At 34.5% G+C, this 21,508-nt stretch overlaps 1 protein-coding gene across 1 annotated transcript in view; it reads right to left on the bottom strand.

Annotated features, from left to right (window-relative positions):
• LOC119084135 (kin of IRRE-like protein 3) overlaps positions 1 to 21,508 on the bottom strand; it is a 141,326-nt gene that overhangs the window by 23,779 nt on the left and 96,039 nt on the right. Inside the window, exons 4-6 of the mRNA XM_037193986.1 lie at positions 16,372 to 16,520; positions 15,601 to 15,745; positions 15,472 to 15,537 (exon numbers count right to left, since the gene is read on the bottom strand). Of these exons, the coding sequence (XP_037049881.1) occupies positions 15,472 to 15,537; positions 15,601 to 15,745; positions 16,372 to 16,520 (360 nt within the window). The remainder of the gene's footprint in view (positions 1 to 15,471; positions 15,538 to 15,600; positions 15,746 to 16,371; positions 16,521 to 21,508) is intronic.

Here is a 21,508-nt window from a genome sequence, read left to right as displayed (position 1 = left end):
GGCTAAACCGGAATGTGTTGACGATAAACACTGGTAAGACCTACTACATGACCTTTGGACGAGTGAGCCGACTACCTGATCTCAACGTTAGTATCGAAGACAAAAACATGCAAAGGGTTCGTTCATACCGGTACCTGGGACATGTTCTGGACGAGAATTTGACTTTCGATCTTCACGTCGACCACGTCAAAAAGGTGATCCGTTCATTTCGCTCATGTGGAGACGTGGAAAATTCATACCGATTGGAAAGAAGAAGCAGCTGCCTAATAGTTACGTACAAAGCCACATTGTCTACATGTTCCCTATCTACAGTCAGGGCAACAAAACAAAATTGGATGAATTGCAAATAATTCAAAACAAGTGCGTCAAAGCAAGTTTCAGGTTGCAATCTGATCCCGATTCACCAATTGGCTACTGTGTAGAGAATAGTTCACTTGCACCGGATGCTCAATTCAATCACGAATCATGTATTTGACATCAGACTGAACAGATACATTTCTTCGAGACGACGAAGTCAAGTACACATTTGCCAACGATCATCCATCACTCAAATAAGTGAATACAATCGCATCAGCTCTCGGATACGGCAACTTAGGAACATGGACGCGTTTAAGGCTGAAGTAAAGCTTAAGGTAATGAGCAAAAGTGAGGACTTTTGTGTCATTTCTCCTTTCATTTTTATTAATTGAATACGTGATAATCGGCTGTGATATTTTCCCTCTCGACATTTTATAATTTGGTTTACGTGTTATTTTGTTTGACTAATTTGATGGTTAACTCTGACCCCCTGACAAGACAAGTTCTGAATTTAATCCGATATAATCGGAACTCTACTGTCAAGTTCCGAACATATTCATTTATAGATCGTATTTTTATGGTTGGGCCTTTTGTTTATTTGACGATATCAATGATTAATATGACGACACTAGCTGTGATATTTTTGAAATTAACTAAGTCAAATTTAAAAGTTAAGTTTTCCGTCATCGTTTGATAAAATGTTTTTACTAAAATGTTTGTATTCCACACAAATTGATTTATTTTGGAATGATAATAAACAGATATTTAAAAAAAAAATCGCATGGGACTTTCCAATGCGGTTTGGAAATTAAAGCTTAAATGTAATAGATTTTTGTACATTACGTGTTAAAATTACTCACGTCAGTGCTCTGTTCTTTTGTGAACCAACTTCACTTCTATGAAATAGAGTGAAGTTATCTAACCAGAAAATAAAGCACAAAGAATGAAGTACTGAAAAAAGTTGTGGCGCCTCTACCGGAGATTTCCTATACCAGCAAAAAGGTATAAAGTCGACTAAAATAACTAAGAAAAATAGAATCAAAGCATAAGATTCGATTACGTTCGACCAACTGTAAATGCATCATTCGGTACGAGATAATACCAAACAAATCAGAAACATATAAAAGGATTTAGCGAATTATTCGTCTCGTCGGTACAATCTATTTTGATACTCGTCTATCGTACGTTCTTTCATGCATATGCAATTTCCTCTCGTTCAATGTGTCGACAATTAATTCGATTTTCGTCGATAATTCCTTCGATGGTGAACAAATTGAACAGTAGTGATATATAAAGTGGTGTATAATTCTACGAGATTCTCGTGTTTGTGTAAGTATAATATAGAAAATCGAGTTTACGTAACTCAAAGAAAACATTTCGAATCGAATTGAACTCGTATAAGCAGCACGAGTCTCATAATGTAAGTGTATTTTTGATGACTTCTTGCAAAAAATAACTAAAACTGAAAAACTACCAAAAGAGTATACAATTTTGTAACCGTATGTCACAGCGTAGTATATATTCAATGGAATACATAAAAAAGCTTTTAAAATGTCGTATCTCACAAGTTATATCGCTTTCCAATTTCAGAGTATTTGAGTTATTGTTCTTCACGTATAGCAACCGAAACGCGAGCGAGTTATAATACCATTGATTACCGTCGAATATAAATTATTAAATTTAATTCAAAAATTTCGGTTCAATTCAGCTATTGAAAATAAGTTCTGGCTTCAGACGATAAATTTCATTGTTTCTGTAACTTTTGTTATCCCGTGTATGGGTGACAATTTTATGTGTGTTGAGTAAAAAATTTCATGCGAGAGATAAAATTTAAGTTTTATTTGAGCCAAGAATTATGGATAAAGTTACAATTAAATTTTCATTAATCAAATATGTTAATGTTATGAATTGAGCGATGAAAGTAGGACAAACCATTTTTCTATTAAATTGTTCCATTGTAACGTTAACAAGCCAATGAGAAACGATGTCGAACAAGGCTGCGAGCGCACTTACGCCGTTTAGCACTCCGTTTACGAGTGAACAATGGAAGCTCCTCCCACTTTCCATTGTTAAAACGTAAACGGAGAGCTAAACGGTGTAAGTGCGCTCGCAGCTTAAGGAACAGTAGCTGCACAAAGTGAAAGAGACCTTATTCATTTTTTTTTTTGTTAAACTGTCAAACTTGACAGAAGAACAAAAGAAAATTTTGAATTAAAGTATGGTTACCACTCAGCGTGAGAGCAATGCGAGAGCAAACTGTAAAGTAAACAAAGCAAAAATTGAAAAAAAAATCAATTTTGTCTCTCACACGGAGTACTATTTTGGTAAGTGAAAATCAAGTTTAAGTTTCTTTCAAGTCGTTCCCATAACTAGGGGAAGGATTAAACTTAATTAGATGTTAGTCATCGCTGAGTCACACTTCAAAAATTGGCACGTTTTGTATATTGATTTTAGTTTGAGTATAAATGAGATTAATGTTCTTGATGATGATGAGAGTATGCAAGCACATAAAGGTGTATAATCGTTTTCGAAATAGTCTTGAAAGGTAAAGGGTTGTTGGACACGCGGTACAAAACGTGACACTTTCCAACTTACATTAAATGGAGGCGAATTACTCAATCATATAGCTTGCGTGTCAATAGAACAATAAAAAAAGAGCTATTTTCGTAAATATGTATGCGTGTCGGCCGGCCGATGTACGTCAAAAAGTATATGAATATAGAAATATGAGTGTGTCTCAATCTTTTCCATTGTGTTAAATGGAAATTTAAACAATGCAGTACAGCGGAACTGAGCGAATCTTCTCTTCTAATCGATCTATTGTGATTTGGTAACGGCTCTCTTCATTTACTTGTTATCTCTTTTCTTTCCCGTAGGCTCATCTGTTTACATGCATAATTCACTTATCCATCCGCATTATAAAAATCAATAGTCACTTGTTAACCAAGGGGAGAAAATAGGAAATTACACCACGAGCGAACGTTTGCGGCCAGAGCGAAGCGAGTGTCGTAATTCGCTCAAGGTTAAATTTCCTATTTCTCCCCGAGGTGAACACAACGTTTTTCATGCTTGTGTTTTGCTAAAATCCGCATTTTTGTCTACTTTGAACAACATGAAATAAAAGCGTGTTTTGGTATTCAGCTATTTTAGGTGAGAAAATTATGAGTTTCTTACCCAATATGGCTGAAATAAGGATTTTCGCATCGTAAGCATGAAAAATCATTTGAAATTATAATTCAAGTAGAGTTTCATTGACTCAAAACACACTTTAAAACATTTTGGTCCAAAAAAATATGAAAAACAGCAAAGATATCTCAATTTTAGTTTTCATTTCCATACTAAATCACCAAATGAAAAAACAAGTATAAAGGAGAAAAATAATTTGACATAAGCGAAATCGCCACTAATTGCGTGGATACCTGCCTCAACTTAAGCGAATTTTCTTTGTTTTTTTCGTTGCAATAAAACTTTCGTCAATTTTAAAATTTATTTTTACTGGCTTCTGAAGCTCGTACAGAAAGCTCTTCACGATTCGTTTTAAGCTCAAATTACAGCAGCATCACGTAACAATGTCGTTGGAAAATTTAGAGCAAAACGTTGTATACCTCCTGTATAAACACGAAAAACTAAAGAGCAACCGTTTCTACGAGTTCAAATATCTTTATGGCGACATAGCTTAAGGAAACCCGAATAATACAATTTTCGTTCCTGAACGAGTTCCGTGTCGGATGGTGTTTCGAAATAGAAAGTTTATGAGTTAGCGCATGCAGCGTCTGTCTATGTTTTCTATCTGCAGTCTTTCTAATTACTTTTACCGTTTTCTAAGCTTGATTCATAAATCGAGCGAAAATAGAAATTTGACAGCAGAAACAGTTGACAGAATGGTCATACATTTTCTGTCAAATTTATGTAAATATTTATTTTCGTACGATGGATAATCCAGGCTCTACGCTATAAACACACTTGCGGGCATAGCCACGATTTCTTCTTTAAAAGAATTCTTTTAAAATCCAATAACTCCGCGAAATTACAATGAACATGAATTTATTCCATCAAAACAAATGTTTGCAAAATTTTCCATTTTGCGTAAGCAAAGATCCGTCGTCAACAATAAGTATATTTACTTGGAACTGGAGAGGAATTACGGCTGCATTTCTCTATTCTCTACTCTACCTGGTAGAGAAATATTGTGCACATTCTGTGCACAGAAAATGTACAAAATGTGTATGTAATGTACACATAATTGTTAGTACACATTTAGTACACATATTGAGCATATTATGTGCACAGAATGTGCACAATATTTCTCTATCAGGTAGAGTAGAGAATAGAGAAATACAGCCGTAATTCCTCTCCTGTAAGCCAATTTTATTCTTTGCGATTGCGAAAAATATGCTGATAAATCAAACCTCTTAACGATGCAAGCATGTACTATGTCGCATATATACGCATACGTAAATACACACATAAAAATGGGGTTGATGGAGATATGGTGTCTCTGTCTCCGTCAGAGGATGGGGCCCAAGAAAAAAAAACCTTTTAGTATTCCAACAAAAACCAAAATAGATAAAATCTCTTAAAAAACTATCATTATGACCTTTTACGAAAAACGAAAATTGTATCCAAAATACCATGTACAAAATGTTCATTGTGATTGATACAAATAACTTCCTCAAAATGCTATAAAAGCCTAAATCGGCAAAAGTTTTCACATACCAATAAAAGGGAATATAAGAAAATTGCGATATGTTTTTGTACTTGTATAACTTCTGTGTGTGGTATAACATGTGTACGTATCTCTATTTGTTTAGATCCTATATAATATTGAATCACACTGAACTTTTTTCACCCGCAGTAAATTGCCATAAAAACTCTGAAAACAGTCATTCGTGTTTGGTCTTCAACCAGATATAAAATAAGTAATGGCCTGATTCGCACTGTGACTGTGTATTGCTAATTCGTGCACATATATAAATGGAAGAGGAAGTGAACATTTAACATTGTATCGGACATATATATCAACTGTGATACGGATATATATGTATACCAATATAAGTGTAGTGGAAAGCCACTTAATACAATCCCAATACAATTAAAATTAATCCCCGTTTTATTATTGCACTTAAATTTCTCTTGTATGAATGTGTGCGGTGTGACCCACAGGAAAGCCGACTTTATAACCATTCAGGGGATATCAGCTGGTTGAATCAGTGGTGAGTTTTATAGACGTTGGAATAATGGTGTTAGAATGTGGACCATAGAAGCAATTTCACCAATGAGACCAATCGGAATCGACTTTTGAAGTCAAGATAAATGTTTATGTCTCAGTTGTGTACATGCAGTGTACCTAGCATTCCACTCCGGGTATAAAGAGTGGATCTGAGCGATATTCGTCAGAACTGTCACTGACTGATTGTCTTGCCGGCAGCGTAGCGAGAGACACAAGTCACCCGAAAAACTCCAACTTTTTTTTACCTCGGGAACGTTTTTCACAACAAAAGCTTCCGAAGTTTCAGCGGAGGGTAGAAAATGATAATTTTATCGCCTGCATTGTGAAAACCCTAGTACGTTTTACCCTAGGCTTTAAACTTTGGGGAAGTCTAGCAGATGACACACTAAAAATTCCCCACATCAAGCAATTTTGGTGAATTTCTTTTTTATTTATGCGTCCGCGCATCTAAGAAAATGGATATTCGAGTGATCTTTCTAAAGCTTACAGCCTTGGTTGTACTACTTACCGGAAAATTAATGCCATCGGCGTGGTCACTTTTTATGATCAACAGATGATATTGCTATATAAGCATGCCCTCAACCTCTTACAGCTACATATAGCTTCGCGAAGAGCACCCAATTTAAATGTCAAATTTGACAGGAGGTCAAAAGAAAAATTTTAATTAGGTCGACTTTGCGTTGCTATTTCGATGCCGTCCTCTGTCCTGGCCAGATGAGTAGTTTTTAAGAACTGAGAAGCCATTGGTTGAACATATACTATTAGACAGGTGTATTACGTTTTCAGCTTGCAATTTAAGTGATCAAAAGTGGAATTTTTTGTGGCTAGTCACAAGCCTGTTCTAACGAGGCGAAGCTGATCATTCCGCACTCTATAACAACCGTATATGTTTATTTCTTATATCTTAATCGATACGACACCATGAACACTCACAACACTAAGTGATGCGTCATTTTGTTGTTGGATTAAATGTTACTGGCAGAGTGATATAATTTTAGTAGTTTGTTTGTGCGCATTAAACTTTCGACTATAGCTCGTCATAGAAAATAAAGAGATATTCTCCCTGTCTCGAATGAACGCTATTAAGTTTTATATGTGGAGCTTAAGGTCATAAAAAAAACTCTCTATAGCATGGTACATGTACAGCATAGACACATAACTGATCCACAACCGCAATGAGTAACATTATCTCAATTTTTTGTTGTTGTTATTATTTTGCCAAGAACGCGAAGCTTTAAATAAAAAAATAAAATAAAAATAACAACCGCAAAGCATTTTTATACTCGATTGAAGATTAGATTTTTTTCCCTCCATTTTTTTCTCTCTTCCTCCAGTGATGAATAATAACACGAACAACAACTAAATTCAGCGAGCCTGTACTACCACATACTACCAGTCAGTAAATTAACGATTTGGAGGAGAAGAAAAACATCTAAAAATTACACGGATTTACTGTAATACACATAACACAATATACCATTCGGTTAGGCTATATTATGTTTGTTATTGAGTTGTTTGCTGTGTGGATCTCATCAATTTCTGCAGAAGAAAATGATCTGTTTCCATGAAAGAGTTATTTTTCTTTCGTCTCTCGGCTTTTTTTATGGATTGTTTGCCAAGGGTTGACTCAGAATGGATATAAATTGTAAATGGCGATGGAATATGGTTTATGTTTCTTCAATAATTTTCGGTTAACTTAACACAAATATGAAAAAAGATTTCGTTTGCATTTTTTATCTGCCGGATATTTATCCTTTCATATTGGAATTAAGTTTTCTTTTTGATATTAACGATTTTGGCTTTGGTCGTATTATATTAACGAAATTGCGTCGATGCATTTATAGTTTACAAAGTCGACTTTATATAATGTACATTGGAAGACGTTGGTCACATCTATCCATCCAAGCAAAAAATTTATCGCTTTTACTGTTCGCAAATTTCGATTTGCTGCGGGGGCAGCTACACATAGCGACTTGAAGTGGACCTCTAATTCAAATTTTGCTTTTGTTCTTATGTCAAGTTTGACAGAACAACAAAAGAAAAATTTGGATTAAGATCTACTTCGCGTCGCTATGTGTAGCTAGAGTTGCGCCATTGGAAATAACTTCACTCTGGTAAATTATCAATGATATGTCATAGCAGTGAAGTTGGTTCACAAAAAAATTGGGCGCTGACATTAGTACTAACATAATATTGCCATTTCGTTACAAAATTTTACTTTTGCTGTAATCCCACTAGCTGTCAAATACAATAACTGCACTACTTGTATGTAAACAATTTTGAAAGTTTTGAATGTTTACTAAGCATTCATAATCGACAAAACTTACTTATCACTTTTTCATTAAAATAACGCTTTGATTTCTAAGCACAACACACTTAATCCTCTCAAAGATATTTTTAAAATTAAAAAAAAAAGACACAAAAATTGATCTGTCAAAATATATTGACAAACAAGTGGTGGAAGAGCTGCAATAATAGAATTACTCTAGCTACACATATCGACGCAAGGGACACCTAATTCCCATTTCCCTTTTGTTATATTGTCAAACTTGACATGAGACGAAAAGAAAAAAATTGGATTAGGTCTCTTTCGCGACTTTATGTGTAGCTGTAGCTATTCAAAAATATATTACATTTTAGAGCTTTAGTCTCCAAACAGCATAACAGTAAGTACGAGTTTCAAAGTCACTGATGCAGACAATCTCAAGAGCTTTATATGTTCCTACCTACAGCACTTTTTGTAGTCGTGCAACAATAATGATGTTCAAGCATTCTCTAAATCAGTACTTAAATCCAAATAGAATAACCAACTCAACAAAACACATCGGGGTTTACGTCTTTAGAGAGAGGGGTGAGGAAAGACGAAAAAACTGACGGGTTCACATCGCCACCAAACTCCTTCAATTTTTTTTTCGGGACTAGAAGTGCACGATTTCGGTTTTATTACTCATTTCAGGGATATAAGGAAACAAGAGACTACTGATGTATTTATAAATGACTTCGCGAGCTGTTACTTGGTATTTTTATAAGGAAGGTCTCACTTTACAAAAATACTAAATTTTCGTCAAGTTTGTTTCTTCTTGTAAAAGAACCAAGTGTACCAGAAATTAACAATTCCGACCTATATCATCTATATAATGTCTGTTCCAAGGTTATTTCAGCTATCAAAACGTCATCAATAGAGGCAAAACCAAAAAATTATTTGTGACGAAATGTTCGCAAAAACATTGAGGTTATGGCTCTGTCAGAAATCGTTTTCACAGTGCGATATGAGGAAGAAAAATACTGTGTGTTTTTTACACTACTTTTTCTGTTGCTAAACGCCAATTTAAGTGAAAAACTATAAAAATGCCACTATGTCGAGGCGGGAGTCTTTGGAGCTTAAAGCTCGTTAGAAAAACACCGTCCCACACTATATCCAAAAGTATTTAAGTCCCGTAGAAAAGAATCGACTCAATGTTTATCGGAATATTTAACAGTTACACCAGATGTTCTGAATTTAACAAATTAATATTTTTAAGACAGGAATTCAATTCACACAATTAATTAATCTTATCCAACAAGTCAAACGATCTTAGCAATGCCAGGAAACCGTAAATTAATGCACCCATGGGCACAGTAAAATGGTATGCCTGAAATGAAATTGTGGTGTGAAATGCAAATTTGACGAAAATATGCAGATGAGCAGCGGTTTCACCTAGACATAAACTTTGTCGTTCTTTCGCTTTTTCTTCCGTTCCCACCTCAACATTTTATTGGATTTAAGCTTTTTTTGTGGCTGGAAAAAAGGCAATAAGGGTTCCAGAACACAGCTCTCAACGAATTTTTATTGCCGTAAGCAACAGTTTTATGTCCCCTGGCATTGTATTGTTGTCAAAATAATATAACATTTTCCGTAGAATTTTGTTGATAGGGATATCGTAGGTATACAAATAAATAAATTTCTGAATCTTTGCGCAATAAAATTTTGTGCTGAATTCTCCTGTTCTTATAAATTTACATCTTTTTAACGAAATATGACTACAAGTTGGTGAGTCATTTTTCTTCAATTTGCCACTTTGGTTCGTATTCAGCACATCTAGTCGATAGATAAAATTTGAAATGGGTCATTCCAAACATTTTAAATTTCTTGCAGTCCATAATTTAGAATGGAAACATTTTGAATTTTTTTAAACCGACTCATAAATAAAGGACCACAAAAGAGCAGGAAACGTTTATGTTGGCTAAGAAAAGCATTTCTAGATTATTGTGCATGGGGGCGACTGCTTAATAAAACGACGCGAGATTCGATGGACTGATTGTAGATAATTTTGTTGTTCATTATCTTCCACCTTATAGCTTTTAGCTGACTTGGAAATAGAGTAACTATGACTACTGCCACAGCACTCGTTAAAAAACCATGAAAACGCTATTAATACTTATCAACAAAATTAAACCCTAACACAGCAGCAAAAGAAAGGAAATTCAAGATAAACAAAAAAGAAAAATCTAAACAAAAGGAAAGGAAAGGTAGGTTAGGTAATGAAAAGAAAGTACCAAAACAAACAGATTATCCAACCATACCAATCGTTCCGAAAACACGCGATATGGCTTGGTCGAATCCGTTTACGGTCGGCATGCGAGGTTCAAACGTGAAAACCGCGTCGTCGTGAATGCGACAGGTGATTCCAATCAATGAAGTGCTACGGTAAAGAATCGCGCGCAATCAATCGACTTGGAGTACTAAAATTTTCGCCTAAACCATTCAAATTCACGTCATAAGTCGTCAGGCGGACCGAAAATGTGACATTTTCTCACCGAATGGAGATTCAAAACAACAACTCTTTCACTCTTCTAGTAACATAATATACTATTATGCAAATTATGGCAGGTAAGGAGGCGTTTCCATTTATTTTTCGGTTCAGTTTTTACTCATTAAAAATTCAAATTCTGAGGCGCACTTACGGCGTCAACTCAAACCTCGGTAATGAACTCTACAGAAGATACACAAGTTACACTTTTCAGATAGATTTTACGGCAGTAGATGTTCGCCAAGTGAGTTGACCCGCAGAGGCGTTAATTTGTTGTTGATAGAATTCTATTCGATTTTGATGTTAAGCAACTTCACTTTTTGTTAATGTAAATGTCATAATAGTGAAATTTTACTACACTATGGGACAAGTGGGTTGGCCACATTTTTTTCATAGTACTTCAATCTCTGCGGCTTATTTTCATGTGAACCAACTTCACATTTGTCATTACAGAACAAATGTCACCATTGGTTCATATGAAAATAAGCGCAGTGATAGCAGTAATTTTATGACAGCATGTACTAGAATATGGGAAAACTCTATTACATTTCTTCTAAGTTTCTAAACATCATTTTCATCATTCACCTATAACACCTAAATGAGATGAATGACATTTGCCATTTTATGACATAATGTACTAAAATGTACTAGATTATGAGCAGAATCTACATAAGTTTTTCTCCTACGTTTGCAAAACAGGCAAAACATCATTTTCATGCATCATAACATAGACTATGGAAATATGCAAATTTGATCTCTGCAATAGTGCCAAATTCAGTTATAAAACATTTACTGCCAAAAAATGGAATGAATATGTGATTTGCGCTCAATCCACGGTCTATATTGTTACTTCAGAGAAGAGTTGCTTTGACCGTGTAACTATTTCCATCGCTCAAGGTAAGCTGTGAAAGTACAGAACGTTGGTATTCCCAAGTGAGATTCTAAGGAATATTGCCGTTTCAAGCAAATGTAGTGGGGTATGTGTATATTGTATGGGACATAAATGTCTTTTTGTTGGAAAACGAATTGAAAGGGAAGCTGCGAAATACAGAAAAATAAAAATAAACAAAATAAACATGAAATCTTTATGTGTAAACAATAAATCATTGCTCCCCAACGGTTGCTGAAATTGTGCGAATATTTTATTGAAAAATCGACTTCAGATTGGTTGTTTTTTCAGACGCTTTTTTTTTCTTGTTCCAATTCTCACTTTACTGGTATCGATGCGATGTAGTGGAGAGGTGACGAACGGCTGAACGACATTTTAAAGCACCTAACTCGTCGATATCAGATACTGATTTTCAAAACCATTCAATTTATAATTTCAGTTCAACATAGCAAAAATGGTATGATGGAGAAATCTTCTGTGACTGCCAGTAATTGAATGTGTAGTGTAGTCATTTATCCAGTGGGTTTCGTTAAAGTTGATGACAATATTGATCTGATTAAGACAGTAGTAGTCCAGCAAAGAGTACATTCCACAACGTGGAACACGTGTGGAACAAATAGCATTATATTTTTAGTGGAATTGTTGGAACTTACTGACTAGGATCAGTAAGCTTTTATGAATTTCGCGTCCCCAACATAAAGCTGCAAATCTCGCATACATCGCTATGTAAAGTAACAGTATCTTATGCGGGAAAACGCCATCAAACACGAAAAAAGACTGCTTCACCACACCAACGTAGAAGCCATCTTATTACTAGATATAACAAATGAAATAAGGAGGCTGAAACGTGTTAAACCCCACGAACTGACATGAAGGATGAAAACAGCACACCGCATAGGGACTCGACCATTGGGTCGTAAAACCCACACAAGTCTTACTTTCTTCTAATTACGCAAGTAAAAGGAAGATAGTACAACTCAACCCTAGTAATAAATTAACAAATAGTTAAGATTGTACTATTCATACCAATAAAGGTGTTTTTGAAAAAAAAAAAAAAAATCTTATGTGGTTTTACATGGAAGGTGCGGGAAAACATGACAAGTAGAAAAATATACATTTACGAATCAGAATATTTCATAGGACAACCTGGCTGGCCGATCAGTAGCTATTGGCGGGAATGCAAGCAAAATATCTTGTTTTGCCTGTTTTGCCAAATGAAAGGTTTTGAATTGACTAGACGAGACAAAATATTTAATTTGCAAGAAAATCGGGTTTGTACATACAACAGTAGCTATTGGCGAGAAAGCAAGAAAAACTGCATATTTTCCTACTTTTCCCGCACCCTCATGGCAAAAAGCAAGTTACGAAAGAAATGAATAAATTCTGTGAAAAGTTAAGGGGGGAAAATTGACATTTGGGATTGTTACGTTGAATATTCCGCGAAATTTTCATTGATTGATCGAAATAATTGAAGCCGTGAATAGATCAATTTACGACGCGTTAATTAGATGACACTTTCAATTTTGAATGTTCAGCACACTGCGGCTTTATTTCATCTCTTTAAATAAACAGATCTGATGGAAAACCGTTTGTCCTACATGTAAAATATAATGTTCACACACCGATAAATGTGGATTATATTTTCCATAAATTCAAAACAATCTTGTCATAAAAATCCTCCACTTTTCGTTGTTTGTTTAGTTGTGTTCTATTTTTCGCAGATAAAAACCAAGTACACAAAGAATGCACTTCACACAATTACCTTCTTGATGCGGCTTTAATGGAAAATCTAGTAAAAGTTTTTATGCTTTTCCTTCCGAGAAGATAAATTTCATTTTCTTATTTCAAAACACTCACAATGTAATAAAACGAGACAGGGAAAAAAGTCTCGAAATAAATATAATTTTAATGGAAGATTCGGTGTAAGCTGTAAGTTGAGTTATTTATTTGAGAAAACTTAAACAAAAAACAAACGAATTTTTAAGAAGAATGTTTTTTGAGAAATGAATAGATCTGAAAATTGTAGGACAGATTTGTTCTTTTTCAGAGTTAAATAAAAAGTAAAACTACAGCTGGAGAAAAAACGTCTAATATTGAGATTTGATAGAAAATCTGTCCGCCACTCGCGTTGTACACAGCCTTAATCTTATCATTGATATTTGTTATTTTGCAATACAGAAAATTGTATGACCTAAATTCTCACAGGAAACAAAATCAAATAAAATGCAATAGAATTGGATAAGGTGGAAAATTCAGTCCTTGCTCGCATAATATTCGGTGGAATATCTTCACAATTTCAACGTCTAACTGGTCATTTAAAGAGCGACGTATGGATGACGTATAGTGTCAAAATTGACATTAGAACAAAAGAAATTCTGTCAATTTTAACACTATATACGTCCCCATATGTCGCTCTCTAAATGGCCAGTAATTGTACAGAGATATTAGAATTTTTGACTTACAACATGAATTGCAGTGTAAATTACACAAGACCTGGATAGTGGCCATGAAAAAATTATAATTCCTCGTTGGAATTCTACTATTCATCCTCTTTTACAGTAGTGGAGGCGTCATACTTCTGTCCTCGTTTTTCTTTTTCTCAAAATGTCTTCTATTTCAAAATTTAAGAATTAAAGCTCAAGTAGTACTGAGTCAGATCGGAATTCCACATGGATAGCCGCCATATCACCTCACTACAGGTGTCAGAACAAACAAACTTTCAACAGACATTACTCGCTATGGTCAAAGAAATATAGAATCAAAATATATTCAGGGCTTTCTGTTGATTTTTCTGACATTTTCCACAATTTTATAGTGAATTATTGATCTATGATGGTTCGAATCTTTGCTAAACTCATTGCTAGTTTGTGTCTTTGCTAACGTTTCGGCTGAAACATTTTGGCAAACTTATCACTCATCGTAAACAGAATTAGATTTTCTTGTAATTTTGCGACTCACTAAACAGTAAAAAATCGATTTCAAATCCGAATCCCATTTTCTATTTATATTTACGAAGACATTTTCAACAAATGTTGTAAGGAGTTGCTTGAAGGAGTTTTCACATACGAAATAAAGAAAAAAGATTTTTTTAAAAAAACTCTTATCCATTTTTCAGAGTAGCTAGCTTAATGTTTGTTCAGTATATAACAAAGAGGATTCGTGTATGTTCCAGTTAACTGAAATATTCCATTTTGAGCTGTACAAGACGGAGCAATAATACCCATTATCGAGACAATATATTATCAACCATTCGTCATAGATTAGATGACATCTGTATCTTTCTCGTTTTTATTGTTTCTTTTTTATTATTTTATTTTTTCAAACAACCGCAAAAGCCTAAGGCAAAATAAGAAATGTCTTGCCATTACAACAACTCATCTGTAAAAAAAATACTCCCTCTCATGCCGTTTTTCTGCTTCTTTTTCGTATAATACAAACCACCTTCTGTAATAAATTGTTGAGTGTGTGGCTACACAATAAAATATAAACAAAACTCTGTCGCAGTCGTAAAAAAACCAACAAAATATTGCTAATGTTGGTAGATAAAACCGACACTCTTATTGTTATGGGATGACACCATTATTGGTTTCTGTTACGATTTTCTCGCAAATATTCTGTTAGCCTAACTTGCCCCGAAACGACATTCATAATTCAGAACATTTACGCTCTTTGTTTTTCCCCGTCACCTGACCGACATGTAATTCACATTCAAACGGATACCTATTTAGAGTTTCGCTTCAGTAAATAGCAAGTAAACATTTCGTTTCGGACACCAGCTGCCTTCGATGAGATTGACTATTATATATTACTCGTGTCGTGAGTTTGTTGATGTATTTTGAATTTATTGATTGAGGTGAGGTGTTTGTATTCTCCAATAAGATGAAATTCCTCGCACAGTCATATTGAATTGGACATGACACAATTCAACCGTGGTAACACAAACAGGGAAGTGGTAGCACAAATCGAGAAGTGGTAGCACAAAACAAGTGATAATAAAAACCAAGACTAGAAGTGGTAATACAAGCAAAAAAGTGGTAGCACAATCCGAATTGGTAGCACAAGAGAAACGGTAACACAAATCGAGAAGTGGTAAAACAAACTAAGAAGTGGTAACAGAAACAGAGAAGTAGTAGTACTACCACCTGTTACAGAAACAGAGAAGTGGTAGTACTACCACCTGTTACGCAACTTGCTGCACACAAGTAAAAATCGAATTCAACTAGAAAGTAAAAAAAAAGATTCAAAAGCTTTCTTTCTAAACTTACCAACAACAGTCAGTCGAAATGGTAAACTCAGCTTAGGCTCCGACGATACTTGACACTCATAAATTCCTGAAAGAGATCAAATTATTAAAAACAACCTTTCGCCAAACCATTCCATTCATGCACACCCACCAGAGTCTCTCGGTTGTGCGGAGGACACCTTCAATATCCATTCGTCCGAACCATCTGGATGAATAGCTTGGAATCGCTGGTCGTTTGTGTATGTCATTATGCCAATAGTGATAATATGTAAATCGTGCTTACGTATCCATGAAACCTGCAATGGTTGAGGTGTACAAAATATTTGTGGTCGATTGACAGAGCAATTACGAGGGTTTCAGTCACATTGAAAGTTATATGTGTGAAATCAATTACATGGTATTGTGATGGGTTGAATATAAAGCGGTCGGTACTCGATTCAAAGTGGAACAGGTGTGAGGTGGAGAGTGATTTTAATCATGAGTTCCGTTTAGAAAGCAAATTTTTTTGTACATTTTTTTTTGTTTAAAAATTGTTTAATTGTGAGGTGGAAAGCGCACGAGAGCCTCTAATTGGGCTCGTTGTGCTTATGAGAGTCACGGAAGTGGCTGAGGCCAGCATTTATTGTTCGTAAGTTTACTGTACATGTTTCCATTCTACAACGGTATTACAAATTACAACCAAACGCATGCAAGGATATTATAGCATGTGTTTACGGTTCGCAAGCAGCTGGTATTACCAAAGTATGGTATTACGCCCAAAAAAAGCATTTGTATTGGCTTAGATCAGAGAAATGATAAGTTGGTACGCCTGTTAGATAAAATCAGAGAAATGATAATGGCAGCTCACGCGCCAACTGGGTGAGCTGTCGTTATCATTTCTCTGGATGAAATATAAATATTTTTATTCAATGTAAGCACATACCGCTCTATCGCCTAAATTCCGTACTTTACAGTGTAAATTGGCGGTTTGTCCCACAGTTATTGTCATGTCCCGCCTGGTCGAGTTATCGAAGTATGGCTGTGCGTACGGACTTTCCCATAATAACTGAGAATTTCCAAATGTTGTTGAAACTGTAAAGAAATTTAAAATTATTTTTTTTTTGAAAGGATGTGATGGATATGTATAGACGAATTGAATTATTTTCATAGTCCATTTTTGTGGAAACGTTTTCGCATGTTTTTCCAAATTTTCTCATATTTTCCAACATTTTTTTCCCCAAAATTTGGGAAAATCGGAAAATTTAGAAAATATTTGGGAAAATTTTTACTTAGAAATAGTCTCTGATTTTTTTCATATCACTTGGTTAAGGCTAAGTATATTAAAAATTCTTTCCATTCTCAAAAAATTGAGTTACACCCTTTCCACTGTCATGATTTGACACAAGTTTCAAAACTACATCGCCCCAACAACTTCTCTCTTTCCAGTAGAATTGATCATTTATTAATAGCTGAATCGTTAACTGTTCGAATTGCCGTTAAGCAAACATTGATATTATTGTTGACAACTCTAATTTTCCATCTAATTGTAACGCTTCAATTTCCAGTTTTAGACACCTAATCCTAATAATTAAATCCCAATCATCAATAAATAACAGTTCCAATTTAGAGACGGTTCGTTCCTTTTATAGTATATTGATTCGATGAAGGGTACCGGATATTCGATTAGGCATTGACAAATACAATTGATGAAACTTTGTATCAAGAAGGAAAATTAGGAAAGGTCAGAAAAGTTCACGTTTCGAACGAGGGTTTTAAAAAGGTAATTGAATTGTTTTGTCAAATTGAAAACTTTTAGGAATAAATGACAAAGAATTACAGAAAATTAAATTGCACGACCTAGCATCAAATTGCTTTAAAATGTAACATGTAACTCCAGAATCGTTGATTTAAAAAAATATATATTTCCATACTCACTCTCAGAACTGGTCAAACTGATATACAAACAACTCTATTTTTTACGTGTTACGGCAATACATCCCCACTTGTCAAAAGAGGAATTTAGAACCACGGACTTAATGTACTATTATTAAAAGCTAGCACATCTGTGGTCGTTATTGCGATTTTTCATTTTTCAAAAAAGATTCCAGTAAAAATATGTAATTCTTAGCGCAGAAGGGTAGCCTAAAATTTTAGCTCTTAAGTTAATGACATAAAAGAAAAATTGACAGTTCAACAGTTTCAATCGATGTATAACAAAGCTTTAAGCCAAGCTTACAAGCAACAGGAGAGGGATTACGCCATCAGTTCTCTTTTCTCAATTCTATTTAAACTTTACCGATAGAGTACGATTCACTATTTCACTGAAAGATGTCGCTGCAACAAAGTCAAGCCATTGTAAAGCACATGACCTCAGGTGGCTTGTGAAAAATAGTTAGTTTTTAAATCGACCCTATATCGGCTTGGCGAAAAGTCTTCAAAAGGGATACGATGAAATGATAACAAACGTTTTGTCAAACCCTTATCTTCAAGAAAATATAGGGCCGATTGATTACTGTTCCGGACGAGGTCCTGAGGTCATAGTAACTGTGGCATTTTGCTTGACTAAAATGCGTCGAGTGAAAATTAATTATTTTTCTGTTGACATTGAATTGGTTTGGATTGGGCCGAAATCACTCTCCTGGTAAAATGAAATTTTAACACAAATTGTATGGGCAATCTGTCAAATTTTTCATCTCGTGCGGAAAATTTTTTGAGAATTTCATTTCACCGACAGGTTGCTTTCTTGACTTTAAATGAAACGCAAAAAACGGACAAAAATAGTACATTTGACAGTCATAATTGTATTTATGGGAGAGTTTAAGAGAGAGGAGCGCCATCTCTAAGCCTCGACAGTCGCCTATTTCCTAGGATAGTGAAAGAAAAAAAGCTTTGCTCCTTTCAATTTTCGATCCAGTTTTCATAAAAATTTCTATTTTGAACTCATCAAATATATGAGTGAATTGAAAAGGTTTTGTGTTCATTCTAAAAAAACGCAAACAATATAAAAGTTACACTCGTTCAAATCCATATAATTTGTCGGCAAAAAATCATTTCATTTTATATTTTTTTCATCGTAGGTACCGAATGTGTATAACACACAACCGTGTGCATGCATTGGAATAAAAAAAATTTATGTTGAATGTCATGTTTGTGTCAGATTTTTCTATTATATTGTGTAGAAGGGAAAAAAATCAGCTTTTCCATTTTCACTTCTTTTTAGTGACATGATATGCCCTAAAAGAAATCGCGTATTTTTTTCACTTTCAATGGTAATGAAAAAGAAAAGAAAATGTGTATAAGACGGCACGCATAGGAAAATTGTTTTCTTACTACCAAAGATTTTTGTCGGAAAAACTTTTAAGGGTGGCACGAATTCGTCCTAATGTTTGTAATACAGGAAAAGTTTTTGTTGTATACACAGCTTATTTTGCTAAATGCCACAATCGACTAATTTGATTTCGACTTAACAAGAATGTCTTCCCTATGTATTTGAATAAAAACTAAAAAAAATTATTTGAAACTACTCCCTGGTAAACTGAACACATTATTGATCTCCAACCGTCAACCGGTGCTGCAGTTTTTTTTTTCAGTAAAGTCTTTGCCTTATCTTTCAGTGAAATAACCTTACTGTGGTGAAATGTCATAGCAGTAAAGCTAAAAAAATAGACCAATGTGCTTGGTTCAAAGTGATTGAAAAATGTTGACAGAAAATGTAGAAGCCACATGTCAAATTTTTGTCATGAGTAGTCGGTGAAATGAAATTCTCATACATTTTTCCACGCAATCTGAAGTTTTTGACAGGTGGCCCATAGATCTTGTGTCAAAATTTCATTTCACCGGCTGGTTGTACACTTGGCTTTAGATGTAAACCTTATGTAAACAATTATTTTTCAGACATTTTTCATGCAATTTTCATGATCTCATAAACTGTGTACTAGCCTTAAGGCTTAAGCTTAGGCCATAGAAGATGGAAATTTTTCATGAAAAATGTACATTTTATCGACGCATTATTACATACTTAAATCCTAGCTAGGTACGTGTACATCACCCAGTAGTGCGTCTAAATATTGATTTTGTTTCTGTGTAACAATTTGTTAAGATACAAATGCTATAGAAGTTGAAAGCAGCACCTCACTGATCGGGAAGTAGTGGGTAATGAAGGACAGATTTGTTTGTTTTTCTCGACTGCCATCTGACATCAAATAAAAGAAACTGTAAAACCTAAGTTCAGATATTGACGATTTTTGCAAAGAGTGTGACCCGTCGTCATTAAGAAGAACAAATTTCATTGAAAATTGGCACAGACACAATGAAATTCTCATAAAAATTTGATAGTGAGACATTTGAAATGTTAAAGACTGTAGAAAGTGGCGACAAAAACGCGTAGCGGATATAAGTAATGACAGGGTTACCTTTGCAGTATGTTACTAGTATTGGTGATTTTCAAAATATCCAGGCGGTTTACTATGTGAAACTTGGCACTTTTACTGTTACAAAATATATTCACTACGATCTTGTGTCAGCACTTTCTTCGTGAAACTTGATGCTGATACTTGATTGGTTATTGATTATTTTCCGTTACGTTTTCAATAGATGACACTACTTTCTATGTTGAAATATTTGATTATCGGACATAACTATGTTCAAACTTTGCTCACAACAAACAATTGTCGCCACCTTCTATGTGAAAAGGTACGTTCGATTGCTTTCCGCTACGCGTCGTATTTTTTGTTGCAAATCGTCAATAGGTGAACAAAAATGATAATGACAGTGCCAACTTTGTTTCTACTTCTGATTTAGCTTGCAATTCACAAAGTTTGCAGAATGAGCGAGCATTTAAACAGCGGCTCAGAAATTATTCTTTTTTGGTAGAAATGTATGTTACCATATTCCATCCTTTTGGTTATATATATGTAGAGATATTACATTCGGTGTACGGTATATTAAAGAGATGGTTTTAGCGAAGGTGTATTTATTTGAATATAAATGACATGTTCAATGTTCTTATTATGATGTGTTTTACATTTTTATATAAGATATTATGTTGGGAGGGTTGTATATTTAGGAATAGAATTTATTTTATTTATTTAAGTGAATAATATGAATAAAATACATAAAATATTCTATGTTTACCAGATGTAAAATGTGGGTTACAGTCGAGGAAATTTAGATTTCGGGTTTTCCAAAGGTATTAATCTTATTTAACCCACACTTTATCCCACAACAATGGAATCCACAAATTTAAATTTAGTTAACACAACGGTCACAATGACGGCGCTGCAGTCACGATTTCAAAATGTGATATAGGGTGGATAAACTAAATTTTGATTTGGTTACATTTTCTCTTGGTTTTTAATTATTACATCAGGCTTCTAAATTAAGAGTACCTTTATGCAATATAAACCGTTTGAGTTTGAAAAAAGATGTTTTGTATCAGTGAACGATATAGGAAAGCGTTCAGTACGTCTCAACATACAAAAGAACGTAAAATATAATTGAACATTTAGCCACCCTACGTCCGTCATCGCTTCTATTGTCTTCAAAAACATATTGTGTGCTTGTCATGATATGTATCAGACGTTTGTTTATTTATGTGTCTCATCTAAAATGCTGGCCAGCAAAATTTTGATCATTAAATTCAACGGCAAAATTGATCTAAATGTTAAAATAATTGTGAATAATAGTGAAGTTAATGTGGTTTTGTTTTCTCTTCATAAAGGAATTTGCATCAGTTCGATGTAAAGTGCGGAGCACCATTGGAAAAAAAACTTGTCGCTGAAGAATGATCAAAAAGTTGCTGGACGCAATAGCTTCAACTAATGCTTTGCAGGATATAGAATCGAAATTAGAGAAACACCAAGAGCCGTCCATTTGAAATCTTCATCATCATCATTTCAACTAAAGGTTTTTTTTTAACGAAACGGAAGTTCGCTCGCAGATTCGGATCGGAACATCTCATTCGTTTTCGCTAAAGCTCGTAGCCGTCATTAATCATGATTCCCATGAAGAATCGCCAAAAATACAAAATTGGCAAGGGATGAAGAAACGCCGGCAAAAACAAAGAATGATAAATTTGTCTT

The sequence above is a fragment of the Bradysia coprophila genome, unplaced genomic scaffold (assembly GCF_014529535.1).
Source record: "Bradysia coprophila strain Holo2 unplaced genomic scaffold, BU_Bcop_v1 contig_732, whole genome shotgun sequence".
Taxonomy (NCBI): Eukaryota; Metazoa; Arthropoda; class Insecta; order Diptera; family Sciaridae; genus Bradysia; species Bradysia coprophila.
The sequence above is the reverse complement of the archived record's forward strand: the minus strand, read 5'-3'. Positions and strand labels throughout refer to the sequence as shown.